We start from the raw sequence: 20,316 nt of genomic DNA, 5'->3' as shown, positions 1-20,316 counted from the left end.
TTGGCAGCTCTCAAGTGCTTGCAATGTAAATAAACAAACTAGTGTGTTTCATAAGATTTCATCTCAAGATTTCATTATCAAAGATTTCATCTTTAAACTTTTCAATAATTGTCTTTCATTCAAAGAACTCTTTGTTAAAGAAAGCATGGACACAAAAGATATTCCTGTCTTTGATTATTCGGATAAAGATTTTATTTTTTCCTTAGATCCCAACTTGAAGGCTAGAGTAAGAGCATTAGGTTTTATTTACCTGAATTATTCCATTAAAGTATAGATTTATACGTGTTTTATAGGGATAATGGTTTAATATTATAATTTTTGTATTTCACATTTTCTTAGAAAAATAGTACGGATGAAAATCCCAATGAGAATCGCAATGCTCAAAATTTAAAATTGTATGTTATTATGCATAGATTAATTATCTACTCATATTTTTTGATTTCCAAAGTTCAGTGATGTGTAGTTGGAAGTTCTTTTGGACACAAGCATAATATACAAATATATATCAGCCCCGGTTTATACCTTAAAAAAAAAAAAAACACTTTTGCTAATAAATATATGATGTCACTATTTGGAAGTTTTTGTTTTCTTAGCACTTTTTTTTTTATTTCCTCTATAGTGCAAAATTTTATTTAAATAGAGGACTTTACCTCTAATTAACCCAACAGTGGCTACTAGTTGGTACCATTCTAGGATTCTCTCTCTCTTGTCAGCTGTTTTAACAAAATTTGGTGATCTTTTTTGCTGCAATTACAAATATGGAAATGTTCTCAGCATGGTTAAAACTTCGCAAATACTAGAATCTGTTTGTATTTTTGTAATGTAAAAATTCAAAAATTTTGCAGCAATTTTTTTGTTTTATTTATGTATTTTCATTAGTTGTATCTTAAATTTAAAATTTAATCAAAGATTAGTATGAATCTTAAACTTTACAGTAAATGTAATAATTTTTTCATATGTCCTTGGTAGTAAACTGGGGAGATTTCTGTATCGTAAACTGTGGCAGAATAATCGCAAAGTCTTCTCAACTTCTGTGCAGTGGTCCACGAGAAAAAAAAATATTTCAAACCATGAGCATCTCAGAAATGATTCATAAAATTAAAATACACAGTCATTTTAATTCTCTAAAAAAAAAAATTTTTAATCTGCTAAACATCTACAAAAAGATTAATCTCTTTCTTGATTGTACCTTTCATGAGTTCAACTTGATAATTCATGAAAATTTTCTTTATTTGCCTGAAATAGTATTAGGGAGACTTAAAGAAATTTCTAATTATTTGAGGAGAAAATATGCCTTCAATCCCTTCCACCAATGACGCCCATGTTTTAAACAAAAATGTCTGTTTTCTTAAACAAAAAATTTTTTTAAAATTTTTTTTGTAAAAGAGACCCTGGGAGTGATTGTTTTTTTAAAATAGAATTGGTAATAAAATTTAACTCTTCTGTGAATCCCTTAGAACAATGTAATATAAAATTATTATTCATAAATATGTGTTCCTTCTCTGAAGCTTACTGTAATATAGAGGTGCACTTTAAAGGTAGTTTTCTGTGAAAGGTGAACTTTCTTCTGTGAGCTTTACTTTTCTACAAAATCATTACTTCTTAATATTTCATGATATAAAGTTTATTTTAACTTGGAATATTACTGTATAATTATTTTTTTTTTTTAATATACAGCATTTATGTATCCTACAGTTGTGATTTATGTGCATAGTTTTTGTCTTATTATTTCAGTTCGATGGAAAGCTTCATAACCTATGGGATAATAAAATGCAGACTAATTGTTTTCGCTACAAATTAGGAGACTTAAAAACAAAGTACTTGCCAGGAAGTTATAATTTTGTTGCTCAGGTAAAATTTATGAGAAATTATTTTTACTTTTAAATAATATTAATTACCATAAATATTTTAATGACATAAAATTGTTCAAAATAATATAATCTATAATTTTTAGAGAGATCCTTTTTCCATAATAGGCGGGTCCTATTATAACGATACATAAAATGTCATTTGCTATTCCATAAAAGCAATGTTATTTTAATACTCTTTAGGATGAAAATGTCATTTAATGTCATAAAATGCAATGCCATAAAATGTCAGCAAATGTCATGAAATGTCATTTGCTATTCCATAAAAGCAATGTTATTTTAATACTCTCTTTAATACTCTCATGTGTATAATAAACCATTTGTTCCAATATGATGACTGAAATTTTATTTAATTTTTTTATCCTCAAAACAAGATCATTTCAAAAATAAGTGTCAAACATTTGCAAACTTTCTAAACAAAATTATTCCATTTTCAAAGTCATTTAGGATTGTAACAGTTACAAAGTAGTTATTTTTGTAACTATTTTTTCTATTTTTTATGTTACCTTACAGTAAATATAATCCTCCTTCATTATCTTTTGAATAAAGAAAAGGTGACTCAACCCCTAAGATTCTTATTCTAGGAGACCATAACTTATTGTGAAAAAAATTGGTGAAACACGGATTATTTTACTTTCATAATCTTTTGAGTATATTGCAATGTCATGTGCAAAATGGCATATTGTCTGGCATGTGGTTTCTTTTAATGATTTAAAAGATGCATTCACAATCTTTTTAAACTTCTTTTCATATTTTACAATAAGTTTATCTTATTATCTATTATGTTATTATCTATTATGTTATTATCTATTATGTTATTATTATCTCTTTTGTAAATTTTAGTCACGTTTTTTGTGTGATGTGTTAATTGTAAATTGGTTAAATGAGTTAATTGTGAAATTTCCTTAGGAGTATATTTTTAAAAGTAAAATACAAGGTTTTTACAGTTATCTGGACCAGTGTTATTTATCAGAAATGGTTGCCCTTAGTGTATTACTTTTGCCTAAAATGCATTATTTCAAATGGTATTTTTATTTACATATTTTTAAGGCAATCACATTTTTTATCAATCAGCTTTCTAATTCTTTTTAATGGGAAATATTGTTTTTTAAAATTAGTCATGTAACTCTCAGTTTAAAGTAAATATTTATAGTTATTTTTATGCATTCATGATGTTATGACATCATATTAAAATGTCCATTTTCTCTTGAATGAGAGGGACTGTTTATTGTCAACTGTATGATAAAATGATTTTTTTAACAAAATTTAATTTCTATTTAATCAAGTAAAAAATTTTAAATAATGATGTTTTTTGGTGACATAAAAAAGTCTATCAGAAAACTAAACTAATTTTAATCAATTTATGTGAGCTTGTAGAGTTTAAATAAACTAATTTCTCCATTTTACCTGTTTTTTATTATTTTAAAAATGCTTAATCCTTTTAATTTTCTAGTTAAATGTCAAAAGAGCTGTTGATCGACGTAAACCTCAATTTATATCGAGTATTGTTATGCCATTTGATCCAAACTTGTTTCATTTTGGCAAAGTGTCAGAAAAGGAAGTTGGTATATTTTTACTACTCAGAATAATAAGATTTGTTTTCTTAGCTGATTCTAATTTTTATTTTTCTCTACATAGATCATTTTTACTTTGACACCTAAGCATTGGGAAAAAAATCTACTTAATAAAGAGGTATCACATTTTTATTTACTTATTTTTTTAAATTATCATATTCCAATCTATCTGATTTTATAGCCTTAATATTTTTCATTAATTTTTTTTATCTTTATGTAGTTCTCTAATTATTCAATTTCTTATATGCTTGTTGAACTGCAAATTTGTGCTTCAATAATTACTGGCTATAATAATATTTTTTTAAAAATCAGGCATTTTGTATTAATTAGTTATCTTTTTTAAGCACAAGTTGGATATAATATGGCTATTTAACTTAGGTGACTTTATTAATAAACTATTGTATTGTGAGTCTTTTAATATTTCCAGTTCTAGTGCATATTCATATTTTGTTATTTAAAAAACATACAGATACTGTTTCAAAATTTAATCTTCAACATATCTCTATCCAAAATAGTTTTTGCTTTGTAAATAAGGAATGGTATATATGTAATCAAACAATGTTTTGTAGGGCAAAAATATAATGTGATATTTTTTTGTTGATATTTTTGGACATGTCAAGGAATAGTATTTCTGAAATTGAGTGAGAGTCTAATTATTTAACATACTAATTATTTACCTTTACCTCATAATTATTTTTAAGCTCGCAATTTTTTTTTTATGTAAACAGCTTCATAGTCTAAGGTTGAAATAAATTTGGATACTTATGTAATAAAAATCTCCTATTAAAATATAATCTGATTATTTTAGATTAATTTCACAATAACAATATCATAACAATTTTACCTAAAATATGATTTAACTTTGTAAAAATGTACTTAATTTATTTTTAAATGTATAACTTTTTCTATAAACCATATTATGTTTTCAAAGTTGTAGAATTATTCTGATGTTTTTCATGATTTATTAAATATTATATAAAATTAAAATTAATTTATGGTGGGATAAACATAGGAATATTTCTATATGATGGTTTTTATTGATATTCATAAGCAACAACAAATTATAAAACAAAGATTAAAAATAATAACTTTTATTTTATGTTGTTGAATGTTGTTTAACTTCAGCTAATACTTGTTTGATTTTCAGGAGACAGATAAAGGAACTTTTATTATAAATGTTAGTCCAATTGAGGAATGTCACTGTTTATTAGTTCCAGGCCTTGAAAATGGTTTGCCTCAAGTTAGTAATATTCATATTTAAAAAAAAAAAAATAAAAAAATAAAAAAAACTCATATTGTACTACTTTTTCTTGTCTTACACACCAACTTTTTTATAGGTGTTATAATTTTTCTTGTTGTATAATAAGGAGAGAAGCAAATCTCATTGCTGTCAATTCTTTAGCATTAGTTTTTAAACATTTAATTCTTGTTACAGTAGTTCTTTGCTAACTAAATTGATAAAAACCTGCCATATAGGCAAATAAAATTTTTAACAACATGGTTTAGAATTTCTGCTTATTCATGATTTTCTTCACTGGTATTTTTTTTTCTTTCTTTCAGTTTAGTAAAACTTTAAATATGCTTATTAATAATATGTGCATTTAAGGAACTCATACCTGTTTCTCTAGTTATCTTTGCAATCTGCCATTAGAAATGTAGGAAAAAAAATTATTCTTATTTTTCCAAATTCTAAGGCTATACAGCCCAATATTGATGCTTGACTGTTGTATCGAATGCAAACAAAATAGAGGAAAAAATAAGTTTACTTAGTTCCCACTAGTGTTGGGGTTTAGATGTCAATAAGCTGGTTATTGACAAAATGTGTCAAAAAGTGTGAAAAACTGCCAAAATTTGACAATAACTGTAAAAAAATCTGTGACAAGTTTCATTTCTGTCATTGGATACATTTTATTAACAGTCAAGCTACATAACTGTTTAAATCATGCACAATATTTGCATTATAATTATTATTATAATCATGATTCATACAATATCATTTATAAAAAACATAACCAAAATTATTGAAACTATTAACTGTTTTGTTTTTTCCTCAAGAAACATGTTATGATTTATACTTTATGATCATTATTATTTGATATATAATTATATAACTATTCAGTTTATATTACAGATAATAACTGTCAGTTGTTAATTGTTATAAATCAGAATATTAATTTTAATTCTTTTATGTAATAATTTTGGAGGAGTTTTTAGCTTAAGTAAAACTTAAGTTGCCAATAATAGTCAGATCTCAACTTGTGAAATTCCTTGTTGATTCTCATAATTTATAGTTAATGCTATTATTATAATGCTTATTGGATTAACATTATTTACAAATTATGTTTAAAATATATTCCCTGATAAGTAAATTGTTTATAACTTACAAAAATATCTATATAAATGTTTGTTTAAAATAAATTCATCAATTTTTTTCAACCAATGAATTCAAGTATGTTATAAAATTATATTAAATATTTAGTACAGTTATTAAAATAATATTTCTAATGCATGTTAATTTTTGTGTGTTATAATAGTTTTATTTTAATTATGTGAGGCAAATAATATTTATAATGGATTATGACTTTTGCACCAAAATTTTTTATTGTTAGCAGTAATTCAAAACAAAAAGGTAGTTTAGTGCCAAAAGAACACAATACAGTAGAGTCTGGATAGTTCGAGTTTCTAAGTTTTCTATAATTGGAGTTTTTGAAAGTTCGAAATTGTCTCAGTCCCTGTCCACCTCGAATTATCTAAAATCTGCTGTAGATTGATTACTTGTAGTTTTATATATTCTTTTATCTATATTTTCTTTATATATATAATAACTAATCCTTTTTTTTCACCAAAATTTTGGGGTGACAGTTTTTGAAAATTCTGTTAAAAAGGGTTTTTTGACATGACAGTTAAAACTATGGGTAAATCCGGACAAAACAGTCAATTTTCAATTTCTATTTGTCTATTTCTATTTGTCAATTTCTAATTGTTTATTTCCCATGTGTGTTAGTCTTTCTTTTTTTTTTGACACTGTAACTGAACTAGTTTTGACCAATTAGGTCTAATGTTCAGAGATTACAAGAGAAAGAGTAGAAAATTGTTAACTCATTGTTTAATTTATTTTTTTAACTTTATTTTGTTGTTAAGGGTTGAGCCATCTTTTGAAAAAAATCAAGTTAAATAGAGTAAAAATCAAGTAATGAAGAAATATTAACAGGCTATTAAAGACAAAGGAATGAGGACCTCATAAAAAAAATTGAGTTAAAGTAATATTCTAAGTTTCAGTTTTAGCATATCGACTATATGAAAAATTTTAAAAACATAAGTAAGATGTGAATGTTTAATTTTGTCTAATGTAAAAAAATTTTTAAAAAAATTGAAGCTCTTTCTCTTGTAGAGATTATGTAATAATCTTTGATTGTCTTTGTGTTTCATTTAAAATATATTTCAGAAATTAGGTTAAAAAATTTATTTTGTTTATTTTTTAATAAGCAGGAAAAACATTTTCTTTACCTAAAAAAATTAATTTTTGATTAAAACAAATGAAAATTATCTATCAAGACAGTCACTTATTGCCATACTTGCAAGAGATCTTATTATCTTTCTTGTTCATCTTATGGTAGAATTAATTTTTCTATCTTTTTATCAACTTTTTTTTATCTTTTATTATAAATTAAACTTTGTATTATATTTTCTTGAGAGACAATATAAAAATTCTTAAACTCTCTTATGAATTTTTTAAATGTTTATTCGTATATTTTACATCTTTTGTGAAGTTATGCTTGCTTTTAAATTTAATGCTTTGAATAGAGTCTGAAGTTTATGCCAAAATACGCATAATCACTCAAACTTTGAAGGTAAAAATTTAGTTTTGTGTTTACAAAATTCATTCATATTTCGGCAACCATTTACCCAATATGCAATTGCATGTAGAACCTTGTGTTGTATATTTTATGTATCAATGAAAAATTCACAATTTTTAATTAAAATTTGAGTTTTTTGCTTAAATTTTTGTTTAAACCTGTTTTTTTTTTACTGGTCTGCTGTTTGTCAAGTCGTTAAATTCGAGTCTTCCAAATTTGCGAACCTATAATCTTTTTCAATTCTTCAGTAAAAGTAAACTGAACTCCTATAACTTTTTAAGTGACATAAGTAAATTTAATAGCACATATACGATAATTTTCTATTAACGATAATTAAAAAAAGAGATAACATAAGTTCTATTATCATAAGAGCAGCAGTAGGAATTGCATGTTTTTAATGTATTATGTCTGTTTTCTGCATAGAGAATTTTTACTTTAGGTACTTAATATAAATAGCTTGAGACTTGCAGTGGAATCTTTATTAATTAGTAATGACAGGTACTGATGGTTTATTTCTTATGTTAATTTGATTTATTTTTATGGTTTTCTTGATGTTTTTGTAATGATGCCTTTAATTTTAGGTATTTAAGAGTTGGTTTTAACAGTTTAGGAGCATATGCATCTGTCAACCATCTTCACTTCCACCTATATTATTTAAGATATAATCTTTATCTTGAAAATGCTGTAAGTAAAGGCTTGTTTACATTTAGTATTTCTCCTTTTGAAATTAATAGGATCTATTCATCTTTTTAATATGTATCCATATTACGTGATATATTTACAGAATTTCAAATGATTGGTAATTGGAACTAATTTAAAGCCTTTATTTTACTTAGATCTTTGAACTTTCGAAATTATTAAACATAATTGGTTTATTAATTGTTATTCATAACTAAATCAACGAATAACCTATATTGATGTTTTTAAGTCTTCTGACAACAATTTTAACCATACACAGCAACTTCAAAGCCAGGTGTGATTGTTTGAAATTATATCCCTGTTTTACTTTCTTTTTTATCATCGTTATTTTTTTAATTTCCCACAGACTACAGACTATTAAAATTTAAAATTATTTTTATGCATAACTTATGATTAATTGTGTTATTGTAGTTAATAAAGTATAATATAGTGTGTTTATGCTTCACTCTGTCCTGAAATTTGAGTGTTTTTCTTATTTCTAACTTTGTGAAAATAATAGCTGTCTACTTTTCTTACCATAAATAACTATTTTAATTATAAACTGTGACCACAGACATTATGAAAACCACCAAGTTTTAATTATTTGGTGCACAATCATTCATAATGTTTTAACTAAAAATATTCCTTGTTTACAGATGTGATTAATCAATTTTTTCTTTGGTTTTTGTTTTTTAATAAAACAAATCTTTTATATTTTGTTGAATAAGCTATACCAGAATTTTTTGGTGGTTATAAACTCCTTAAACCATTATTTCCTAATAGTTAAATATTAGATAGGTAGTTCTAAAAATATTGCTCATAGGCAGAGTAAATGTAATAGTTTCTTATTGTTTTTTTTTTTATAGTAAAGGATCATAGCAAATGTCATATTCAATGTTCATAGTCAATTTTCATAACCAACGTTCATATTTACTTTTTATTTTAATGGTATTTTTAAGAATTTGAAAACATAATGGCTTCACTAAATGAAAAGTGGATGTATGAAATAGTGTCAGACATTCAGAAACAATCGTAGAACTAAATAATTTGTTAACAAGTTAGCATGAGAGCCTTTAAAGTGGATATAAAATCTTACTAAGATGCAGATGTGTAGAACATAACAAACTGTAATAGAAAAGTTTTAGGAGAAGAAGATAAGCATAATCCAAGAATTCATCGTCAAGCAACTGTGAATTGATTGTTCCAAAAAAATTTTTGGGGGTCAAACAACAACATTGAATCTACCAAAACACAGGGTCAAAGCAAATGCTAGGATCTGCTATGAATCTGTCATTGCAAATGATGAGATGATGAGATCTATTTGATGAGTTACAAGTCATGACATCTGTGCAGCACTTTGTCTAGGTAAAGAAATAGTGAAATGAGTTTCTGCCACTAAGAATCATGCTTCTTCATTTTGTTTTGTTCTGAACACATCCACCTTAGAACAACTTTATATTCACTTTAAGTGTTCTCGTGTAATTTGGTTTATCAGTTACACTCAGTCTTTTACTTTCTTCTAACTTTCCTTTAACACTCTGAATGGTGTTACTGTTATCATGACTGCTTTTTTGACACTGCGCAATACAAGTAATCACTTTCCATTAAGGAAACCCCCTTTACTTGTATATCATCAATCAAAGTATATACTTTCTTTTCAGCCTGTAAACCATTTGATTGGAAACTGCTATGAACTTGTCCAATATCCTGCAGAAGGTTTTGCTTTCCAGGTACAAGATGCATCTGAAGTGGTAGAAGCTATGAAGTAAGTTATTTAAATGCTTCTTTAGGACTAAATGATCACCAACTTGAAACATCAGTTGTAATTATTATACACTAGGAGGCTACATGCTCACTATGCTACCTAACCCCCAGGCAACCTATGCAATTCTTTTAGTTAGCTTCACAAACCATGGAAGTTTCATGCATTTCCTGTAGAGGGCTTCACCATCTGGTAACATATGCCTAATATCTTACGCACTGATGCTTCGCTCTGTTAATCTATTACCAAATTTATCAAAGACATTAATATATGCCATTCAAGTTGTTACATTAAACGCAAATATAGTTAATGTTTCTGATTTGCTGTTACGTATTATTTTTGAAGTATGAAGCATTGTTCAACTAGTTGAAGTATGATGAAGTATTCATTGTTGTTGAAGTATGAAGCACATAACGTGAGTGCTTCATACTTCTGAAGTTTTCTACAATTCTTATTAGTTATTACAATACCTACTACAGATTTTTAGCACTTTTCATTGGTTGCTGTGACACCTTCGATTGATTTTTATACATTGTTAGATATAGTGCTGCTAACTTTTTTGCAATGAGTGGAGTTTTTCTTTAAAATGTGAAGACTACTCGAGGTGACAAATGGCAATGTATTATTTCAATTTCTGCATTCATAATGCAATGAAATTATTTCACTGTCTAGCATTAATGTAGATTTTTTCTATACTTACCATATCTTCTTTCATTTAAGTTAAAACTAAATCATACTATTTTAACCTTCATATATACATGGTGAATCTAAATTGTTTTTTCATAGTGAAAGGGGTGATAGTACCCATCTATATTAGCAATGACCTTGAATTTTAGGGTTGCATTCCCTTTGAAAGACTAGGAAAAGTTACATTGTGTCAAACTTGTGGTTGGCATCATTGCTCACTGGAGTTTAATCTTCATGGGCTCATGAAATCTTTAGTGTACAAAATGCTTGTAGACTCTGCTGAAGAGCTCATTGTGAGAATTGTTGGTGTTGGCAAAATTACCGTAAAATCCAGAATCTTTGAGAGGAACTGTGCATTGGCATTTGATATAAATTTGTCTTTAATATATAAATTAAATTGAACATATTTTAGCATTATTCATTGGGTTTCCAACACTTTTATCTGTCATGCTGAAATTTTAATTTTTACTTGAATCTTTAATTAGTACAATAACCCTTTTGTAACCCCCTTTTTTAGATCTTTTAATTCTTGATAAAAAAAAAAATTCTAATTTTCGTTATAAGATGAATGCATAGTTCTTTTGGTTTTCAACAAGCAAAAAATTATGCATTCATTATATACTATTGTAAAATTTCTCGTCGCTTTTTAATTATATTTTATATCCTTTTTTCAGATCCGTTATGAAGCTGATTGATTTTTTAATAAAAGAGGAAATTCCACATAACCTTTTTTTCACTAGAGGAAAGAGTTTTACTGATGAAAATGTTTGCAGTGTTGTCAGAATTTTTGTATGGGCCCGAACAGCTATTTATGGTAAAATCTAATTTATAGTTATTTTATTTATTTTGGTTTGGTTACAGACTTTTTCCAAGCAACATAAATATGGCTCTTNCAGGCAAAAAAATATAAAAAAAAAAAAAAAAAAAAAAAAAAAAAAAAAAAAAAACTCACATTATACTATTTTTCTTTGTCTTACACATCAACCTTTTTAGAGGTTCTAAAATTTTTCGTGTTGTATGATAAGAAGCGATGCAAATCTCATTGCAGTCAATTCTTTAGCATTAGTTTTTCAACACTTAGTTCTTGTTACAGCGGTTCTTTGCTAACTAAATTGATAAAAACTTGTCATGTAGGCAAATAAATTTTTAACAACATAGTTTAGAATTTCTGCTAATTCATGATTTTCTTCACTGGTATTTTTTTTCTTTTTTTCAGTTTAAATATGCTTATTAATAATTAAATATAAATATGCTTATTAATTAATTCAAATAATTCAAATTTAAATATGCTTATTAATAATATGTGCATTTAAGGAACTCATTCCTGTTTCTCTAGTTGCCTTTTCATTGTTTTGTCTAGTTGTCTTCTCATTGTTTTGTCTAGTTGTCTTCTCATTGTTTTGTCTAGTTGTCTTTGTAATCTGCCATTAGAATTTTAGAAGAAGAAAAAATTTATTCTTATTTTTCTGAATTCTGAGGCTATACAGCCCAATATTGATGCTCGACTGTTGTATCGAATGCAAACAAAATGGATGAAAGAAAATAAGTTTACTTAGTTCCCACGAGTGTTGGGTTTTAGATGTCAGTAAACTGGTTATTGACAAAATAAGTCGAAAAATGTGAAAAACTGCCAAAATTTGACAATAACTATAAAAAATCTGGGACAAATTCCTTTCCTGTCATTGGATGCATTTTATTAAAAGTCAAGCTACTTAGCTGTTTAAATCTTGCACAATATTTGCATTATAATTATTATTATAATCATGATTCATACAATATCATATATAAAAAAACATAACCCAAATCTTTGAATCTGTTAACTGTTTTGTTTTTTTTCCTCAAGAAACATGTTATGATTTATACTTTATAATCATTATTATTTTATATATAATTATATAACTATTCAGTTTATATTACAGATAATAACTGTCAGTTGTTAATTGTTATAAATCGGAATATTCATTTTAATTCTTTTATGTAATAATTTTGGCTGAGTTTTTAGCTTAAGTCAAACTTAAGTTGCCAATACTAGTCAGATCTCAATTTGTGAAATTCCTTACTGATTCTCATAATTTATAGTTAATGCTATTATTATAATGCTTATTGGATTAACATTATTTACAAATTATGTTTAAAATATATACCCTGCTAAGTAAATTGTTTATAATTTACAAAAATTTATATATAAATGTTTGTTTAAAATAAAATCATTAATTTTTTCAACCAATGAATTCAAGTGTTTTATAAAATTATTTTCAATATTTAGTACTGTTAAAATAATATTTCCAATGCATGTTAATTTTTGTATGTTATAATAGTTTTACTTTAATTATGCAAGGCAAATAATATTTATAATGGATTTACTTTTGCACCAAAATTTTAGATTTTTAGCAGTAATTCAAAACAAAAAGGTAGTTTAGTGCCAATGGAACACAATATAGTAGAGTCTGGATAGTTCGAGTCTCATTTGTTCGAGTTTCTAAGTTTTCTATAATTGGAGTTCTTGAAAGTTCGAGTTTCTAAGTTTTCTATAATTAGAGTTTTTGAAAGTTCGAAATTGGCTCAGTCCCTGTCCACCTCGAATTTTCAAAACTCTGCTGTAGATTGATTACTTGTAGTTTTATATATTCTTTTATCTATATTTTCTTCATATATATAATAACTAATACTTATTTTTTTCAACAAAATTTTGGGTTGACAATTTAAAAAAATTATGTCAAAAAGGGTTTTTCGACATGACGATTAAAACCATGGTTGAATTCGGAAGAAACAGTCAATTGTCAAAGTCTTACCCGCCCTATTTCCTATGTGTGTTAATCTTCTTTTTTTTTTTTTTAGCACTTTAATTGAACTAGTTTTAACCAATTAGGTCTAATGTGCAGAGATTATAAGAGAAAAAGTAGAAAATTGTTAACTCATTGTTTAATTTTATTTAAACTTTATTTAGTTGTTAAGAGTTGAGCCATCTTTTGAAGAAAATCAAGTTAAATAGAGTAAAAAATCAAGTAATAAAGAAATATTAACAGGCTATTAAAGACAAAAGAATGAGGACCTCATTAAAAAAAATGAGTTATGGTTACATTCTAACTTTCAGTTTCAGCAAATCGATTATATCAAAAATGTTACAAATATCAATGTAAAATATGAATGTATAATTTTGTCTAATGTGAAGAAAAAATTTGAAGCTCTTTCTCTTGTAGAGATTATGTAATAATCTTTGTAATAATAATCTTATGTAATAATCTTTATCAACTTTTTTTTATCTTTAATTATAAAGTAATACTTTGTATTATATTTTCTTGAGAGGCAATATAAAAATTCTTAAACTCTCTGATAGGTTTTTTAAATGTGTATTCGTATATTTTACATCTTTAGAGATGTTATGCTTGCTTTTAAATTTGATGCTTTGAATTGAGTCTGAGGTTTATGCCAAAATATGCATAATCACTCAAACTTTGAAAGTAAAAATTGAGTTTTGTGTTAACAAAATTCATTCATATTTTGGCAACCATTTACCCCATATGCAATTAGATGCAAAACCTTATACTGTACATTTTTGTATCGATGAAAAATTCACAATTTTTAAACATAATCTGAGTTTTTTGCTTTAATTTTTGTGTAAACTAAATGACATAAAAATTTTTATCGTACGTATTCGATAATTTTCTTTTCAATTTTAAAAAATCAAAACTTGAGACAATATAAGTTCTATTATCATAAGAGCAGCAGTATGAATTGCATGTTTTTAATGTATTATGTCTGTTTTCTGCATAGAGAATTTTTACTTTAGGTGCTTAATATAAATAGCTTGAGACTTGCAGTGGAATCTTTATTAATTAGTAATGACAGGTACTGATGGTTTATTTCTTATGTTAATTTGATTTCTTTTTATGATTTCTTGATATTTTTGTAATGATGCCTTTGATTTCAGGTACTTAAGAGTTGGTTTTAACAGTTTAGGAGCGTATGCATCTGTCAACCATCTTCACTTTCACCTATATTATTTAAGATATAATCTTTATCTTGAAAATGCCGTAAGTAAAGACTTGTTTACACTTAGTACTTATCCTTTTGAATTTAATATGATCGATTAATATTTTTAATATGTATCAATATTACATTATATATTTTCAGAATTACAAATAATTGGTAATTTGAGCTAATTAAGAGCCTTTATTTAACTTAGATCATTGAACTTTTGAAATTATTAAACATAATTAGTTTATTAAATGTTAGTCATAACTGAATCAACGAATTGTTTTTAAGTCTTCCGACAACATTTTTAACCACACACTGCAACTTCAAAGCCAGATGTGATTGTTTGAAATTATATCCCTGTTTTACTTTCTTTTTTATTACCTTTAATTTTTTAACCTGCTGCAGACTATTAAAATTTAAAATTAATTTTATGCATAACTTATGATTAATTGTGTTATTGTAGTTAATAAAGTATAATGTAGTATGGTTATGCTTCACTCTGTGCTATTGTTCAATTATTATTCTAATTTTGTGAAAAAATACTGACAACTTTTATTACCATATTTTAATTATAAACTGTGACCACTGACATTATGAACACCACCAAGTTTTAATTATTTGATGCACAATCATCGATACTGTTTTAACTAAAATGATTTTATGTTTGCAGATGTGATTAATCAATTTTTTCTTTGGATTTTGTTTCAAACTAAAATAAATCTTTTATACTTTGTTGAATAAGCTAGTAAAGGATCATAGCAAATGTCATATTCAATGTTCATAGTCAATTTTCATAGCCAGTGTTCATATTTATTTTTTATTTGAATGGTATTTTTAAGAATTTGAAAATGTAAGGACTTCATTAAAGGAAAAGTGGGTGCGTGTAACAGTGTCAGACATTCAGAAACAATCACAGCACCAAATAATTTATTAACAAGTTAACATGAGAGCAATTAAAGTGAATATAAAATTGTATTAAGATGCATGCATGTGGAACAAAACAAATTACAATAGAAAAATTTTAGTGGTAGAAGATAAGCATAATCCAAGTATTCATTGTCAAATGGCAGACATTAGCAGCGCAAACAACTGTAAACAAATTGTTCAACAAAAAAAAATGGGGGGGGGGGAGAGTCAAGCACCAACATTGGATCAACCAAAGCGCAGGGTCGAAGCAAACGCTAGGATCTGCCATGAATCTGTTCTGCAAATAAGGAAATGGTGAGAGCTATTTGAGGAGTTACAAGTCATGACATCTGTGCAACACTTTGTCTAGGTAAAGAAATAGTGAGATGAGTTTCTGCCATTAAAAATCATATTTCTTCATTTTGTTTTCTTCTGAACACATCCATCTTACAGCAACTTTACATTCACTTTAAGTGTTCTCATGTAATTTAGCTAATCAGTTACACTCAGTCTTCTGCTTTCTTCTTACTTTCCTTCAACACTCTGAATAGTGGTACTGTTATCACGACTGCATTTCTGACACTGCACAATGCAAATAATCACTTTTCATTAAGAAATCCCCTTTACTTGTATATCTTCAATCAAAGTATATATTTTTTTCAGCCTGTAAACCATTTAATTGGAAACTGCTATGAACTTGTCCAATATCCTGCAGAAGGTTTTACATTCCAGGTACAAGATGCATCTGAAGTGGTAGAAACTATGAAGTAAGTTATTTAAATGCTTCTTTAGGACTGAACCAGTCTGAAACATCAGTTGTAATTATTATACACTAGCAGGCTACACTCCATGATCTCTATGCTACCTAACCCCCAGGCAACCTATGTAATTCTTATAGTTAGCTTCACAAACCATGGAAGCTTCATGCATTTCCTGTAGAGGGCTTCATCTGGTAACATATGCCTAATATCTAATGCACTGATGCTTCGCTCTATTAATCTATTATGAAATGTATCAAAGACATTAATATATGCCATTCAAATTGTTATATTAAAAGCAAATGTGGTTAATGTTTCAGATTTGCTGTTACGTATGATTCTAGAAGTATGAAGCATTGTTCAGCTAGTTGAAGTATGTATTCAGCTAGTTGAAGTATGGTGAAGTATTGTTGTTGAAGTACACAACGTGAGTGCTTCATACTTCATAAGTTTTCAACAATTCTTATTGGTTATTACAATACCAGCTGCACATTTTTAGCACTTTTCATTGGTTGCTGTGACACCTTCGATTGATTTTTATATATTGTTAGATATAGTGCTGCTAGCTTTTTTGCAATGAGTGGAGTTTTTCTTTAAAATGTGAAGACTACTCGAGTTGACAAATGACAATGTATTATTTCAATTTCTGCATTCATAATGCAATGAAATTATTTCACCTTCTTGCATTAATGTAGATTTTATCTATACTTACCATATCTTCTTTCATTTAAGTTGAAACTAAATCACACTATTTTAACCCTCATATATGCATGGTGAATCTAAATTGTTTTTTCACAATGAAAGGGATGATAGTACCCATTCAGACTAGCAATGACCTTGAATTTTAGGGTTACATTCCCTTTAAAATACAAGGAAAAGTTACATCGTATCAAACTTGTGGTTGGCATCCTTGCTCACTGGAGTTTTTTCTTCGTGGGCGCATGAAATCTTTAAGTGTACAAAATGCTTGTGGACTCCGCTGACGATTTCATTGTGAGAATTGTTGGTGTTGGCAAAATTACCATAGCATCCGAAATCTTTGAGAGAAACTGTGCATTGGCATGTGATATAAATTTGTCTTTGATATATAAATGATATTGAACATATTTTAGCATTATTCATTGGGCTTTCCAACACCTTTATCTCTCATGCTGAGATTTTAATTTTTGCTTGAAACTTTAATTAGTACAATAACCCTTTTGTAACCCCTTTTTTTAGATCTTTTAATTCTTGATCATTTTTTTTCGAATTTTTGTTATAAGATGAATGCATTGTTCTTTTGGTTTTCAACAAACAAAAATTATGCATTCATTATATACTATTGTAAAATTTCTCGTCGCTTTTTAATTATATTTTATATCCTTTTTTCAGATCCGTTATGAAGCTGATTGATTTTTTAATAAAAGAGGAAATTCCACATAACCTTTTTTTCACTAGAGGAAAGAGTTTTACTGATGAAAATGTTTGCAGTGTTGTCAGAATTTTTGTATGGGCCCGAACAGCTATTTATGGTAAAATCTAATTTATAGTTATTTTATTTATTTTGGTTTGGTTACAGACTTTTTCCAAGCAACATAAATATGGCTCTTTTTTTCAACTTTTATTTTATTTTTACTCAATATTTTTGTCTGTTCTTATCATCAAACGCTATTTTGTACATAGTATAACTCTAGAATCATTGATGCTAGGGTTCTGAAATTTGGACATTAACTGCACAGAACAATCCTAAAATTCCCCTTAACCCTTAAAAATCGTTTAAAAATTTTAATGAGTCAATTTGGGAGAGATGTTTAAAAAATCATTTTCTTACATTAGTTTAGCATTAGCCATTGTTATACATTGTAAATGAATTTGTTTAAGAATTTATTGCATGTCCTTTTATACGCAATCATCTTTTACAAGCTAATCATTAATGTGAATAATGGTTTGTGGATAGGTGCTATGACCACTAAAACTGTATTTTTGAAGTTATCTGAAAACACATGTTTCCTTTGTTAATAGTATTTAAAACGTATTTATGGAGCTAAATAGTTTAAAATTAACACTTATTGAAATAAAAAAAAATTAAATTACATACTAAAAAACAAAATTAATCGAGAAAAGATACTAATTAAGAGGAATTGTTATCAAATTGCCATATATTATTGATACTAATTAATTTTGGTAATTAGTACTTCTGATATATGGTAATTAGGGGCTGTTTTTTAAAGGTACCAAACAAAGTATATTTGTTGTGCGATTCGTAATGAAGATAGTAAAGCATAGTTGGGATTTATTTTTTTAAAATTATATTATTTTAGTTTCTAATTTGGTTTCTTTCATGTTAGGCAGAAAATTGTTTGTACTTCAAGCACTTGTATCTGATTGCCCTTTATTCAAGACACAGTAGTTTTATTGATTAAATATTTTGTTTTAGAGTGACTTTATTTTTTCAATTGCACTATCATGTTATTTCTTTCGTAGGCTCAAAAAATGATTATACTTTTAATGCTGCTGTCTGTGAATTAGCTGGTCATATTATTGTTAAAGGTAAGTCTGTTTCTTTTTCCCTATATTAGACAGAGATTGAATTAGTTTTAACTAAATTGCTTGATTATCAAAATAAAACTAAAAAATACGAGTGATATTGTGAAATATTTGGTAATAAGTAAAACAAAATATATTAAAGCACACACTGCATTATTTACGTAAAATTGTAAAAAACGTGTAACTTTCTCTGTAATTGAAGCTATTTCTATAATCATCATTGTTAAACAATCATGTTGGTAATTTTTGGTTTCTTCCATTTTGTCCAGCTTTTTTCCAGTTTCTTTTAGTGTCCTTCAAAAAATATGTTTCTTGCAGACTGAATGTTAACCCTATAGCTAACAAACTGATTACTTGAACTGAAACTTTCCTAATAAGCAGACTGATATAAATGTTTTTCTTTAAAAAATCAATGTTTTACAATATTTTATTATAAGAAAATTCAATTGTTATGAATTCAACTAAACAGTGAGAATATGGTTGAAACTAGAAAAGTAATGTTCTATTTCTGAAAGTCATGAGCATTAGATAAATTATAGAAGCTGTCTTCATCAAATTTTATTTACCTTCTTATTTAGCGGGATTTGGCTCCTGAATTCGTTAAAATAAATAAATTTAGAACACTTGTTGTTCGATCACTTAGAAATTTGAAACAAAGTGAATATTAACTAATTGCTAATTCAAACCAGAATTTAATATCTGTGGTATAAATTTTGGAAATATATTCTAATTTAATCTTTTGCACCCTTTAGTTCTCCCCAAACCCTCTCACACATATTTCTTAATCTCCCTTCTTTCATTATCTTGTTCAAATTTGATCCTCTGTCTAATTTTTTTAACTGCTTTGCTTTTTTTTTGTCTCTTTGCTTCTCTACCACCATTCAGTGTTTAGACACTGCGAAAAGCTTTTGTTTATAAAATCAAAACTCTATCATGTCCATTTCTGAACTTTTATTTGTGCTTCATACACTTTTTTTTTTATCTGTTAGTTACATTAAAAAGCTGGAATTGCTTTTATAATCATTAATTTAACTTGTGTCATAGCAGCAGACTCTGAATGTCTGTAATCTTCTGTATAAATTCTAGCATATATTTTATTGATTAGACCTAATTCTGGATTAATGTAATTGCACTGTACTCTTTTATTTCACTTTATGTAAGCCAATATTTCATTTGTTATGTTAGGTGGTCCTCTCAAACTAGGAAATTTGTAAATAAGATTAAGAATATCATGTATTTAAATTAGAAGTTGGTCATATTTTTTCTATCCCATATGATATTTTGAAATTCATAACTTATTTACCTTTATCTGTTTGTTTTCATAGAGGAAGATGGATTTGAGACTACAAATGAGGAATATATTGCTGCAGTTTTAAAGGAAGCTTGTCATGACATATTTTTTGGAATCAGGGACAGAGTAAAAGCTCTTTATTTGTGACCAAAGCTGTAGTAGATATTTTAAATTAACTTCACTTCAACTCTCACTATTTCTGCCAACTGATGCCCCAAACACGATATTTCCTCTACCATTTGTCGTTATGTTACACAATTGTCATATTTCTGACTGTAATTCCAATACTGTGATACTATTTTTAAACAAACTATTTTTATTTCTGCTTGTTTCAAAAAATACCAAAGCAAAAATTTACTAGTTGATCTATTATAGTTTCAAAACATGTTCATGTTGAGCCTTGTATAATTAAATTGTACTTAATTCATCAA

At 26.8% G+C, this 20,316-nt stretch overlaps 1 protein-coding gene across 2 annotated transcripts; it reads left to right on the top strand.

Moving 5' to 3' along the window:
* Position 1: 1 nt before the first annotated feature.
* LOC107446569 (GDP-D-glucose phosphorylase 1) lies at positions 2-20,316 on the top strand. Of its 2 annotated transcripts, XM_071185683.1 has the most exons (11): positions 2-226; positions 1,735-1,851; positions 3,322-3,429; positions 3,507-3,560; positions 4,590-4,682; positions 14,217-14,275; positions 14,358-14,460; positions 15,974-16,077; positions 17,440-17,579; positions 18,532-18,597; positions 19,920-20,316. In XM_071185683.1, exons 1-11 carry the CDS (start codon positions 146-148, stop codon positions 20,030-20,032), a joined length of 1,038 nt encoding a protein of 345 aa, XP_071041784.1. In that variant the 5' UTR covers positions 2-145; the 3' UTR covers positions 20,033-20,316. The 2 variants fall into 2 exon arrangements, with proteins under 2 accessions (XP_071041784.1, XP_071041783.1); XM_071185682.1 differs by lacking the exon at positions 3,322-3,429 and having other exon boundaries at positions 6-226.

This window comes from Parasteatoda tepidariorum, chromosome 9 (genome assembly GCF_043381705.1).
Source record: "Parasteatoda tepidariorum isolate YZ-2023 chromosome 9, CAS_Ptep_4.0, whole genome shotgun sequence".
Taxonomy (NCBI): domain Eukaryota; kingdom Metazoa; phylum Arthropoda; class Arachnida; order Araneae; family Theridiidae; genus Parasteatoda; species Parasteatoda tepidariorum.
Note: the sequence above shows the minus strand (reverse complement) of the source record. Positions and strands in the feature narration are given on the sequence as shown.

Excerpts from the sequence above, each read along its gene's own strand:
- LOC107446569 (XM_071185683.1), top strand. The coding sequence starts at position 146 with ATGGACACAAAAGATATTCCTGTCTTTGATTATTCGGATAAAGATTTT. Across the intron at positions 4,683-14,216 it reads TTGAAAATGGTTTGCCTCAA|GTGCTTAATATAAATAGCTT; the intron begins GTTAGTAATATT and ends TTTTTACTTTAG. Across the intron at positions 18,598-19,919 it reads TGGTCATATTATTGTTAAAG|AGGAAGATGGATTTGAGACT; the intron begins GTAAGTCTGTTT and ends TTGTTTTCATAG.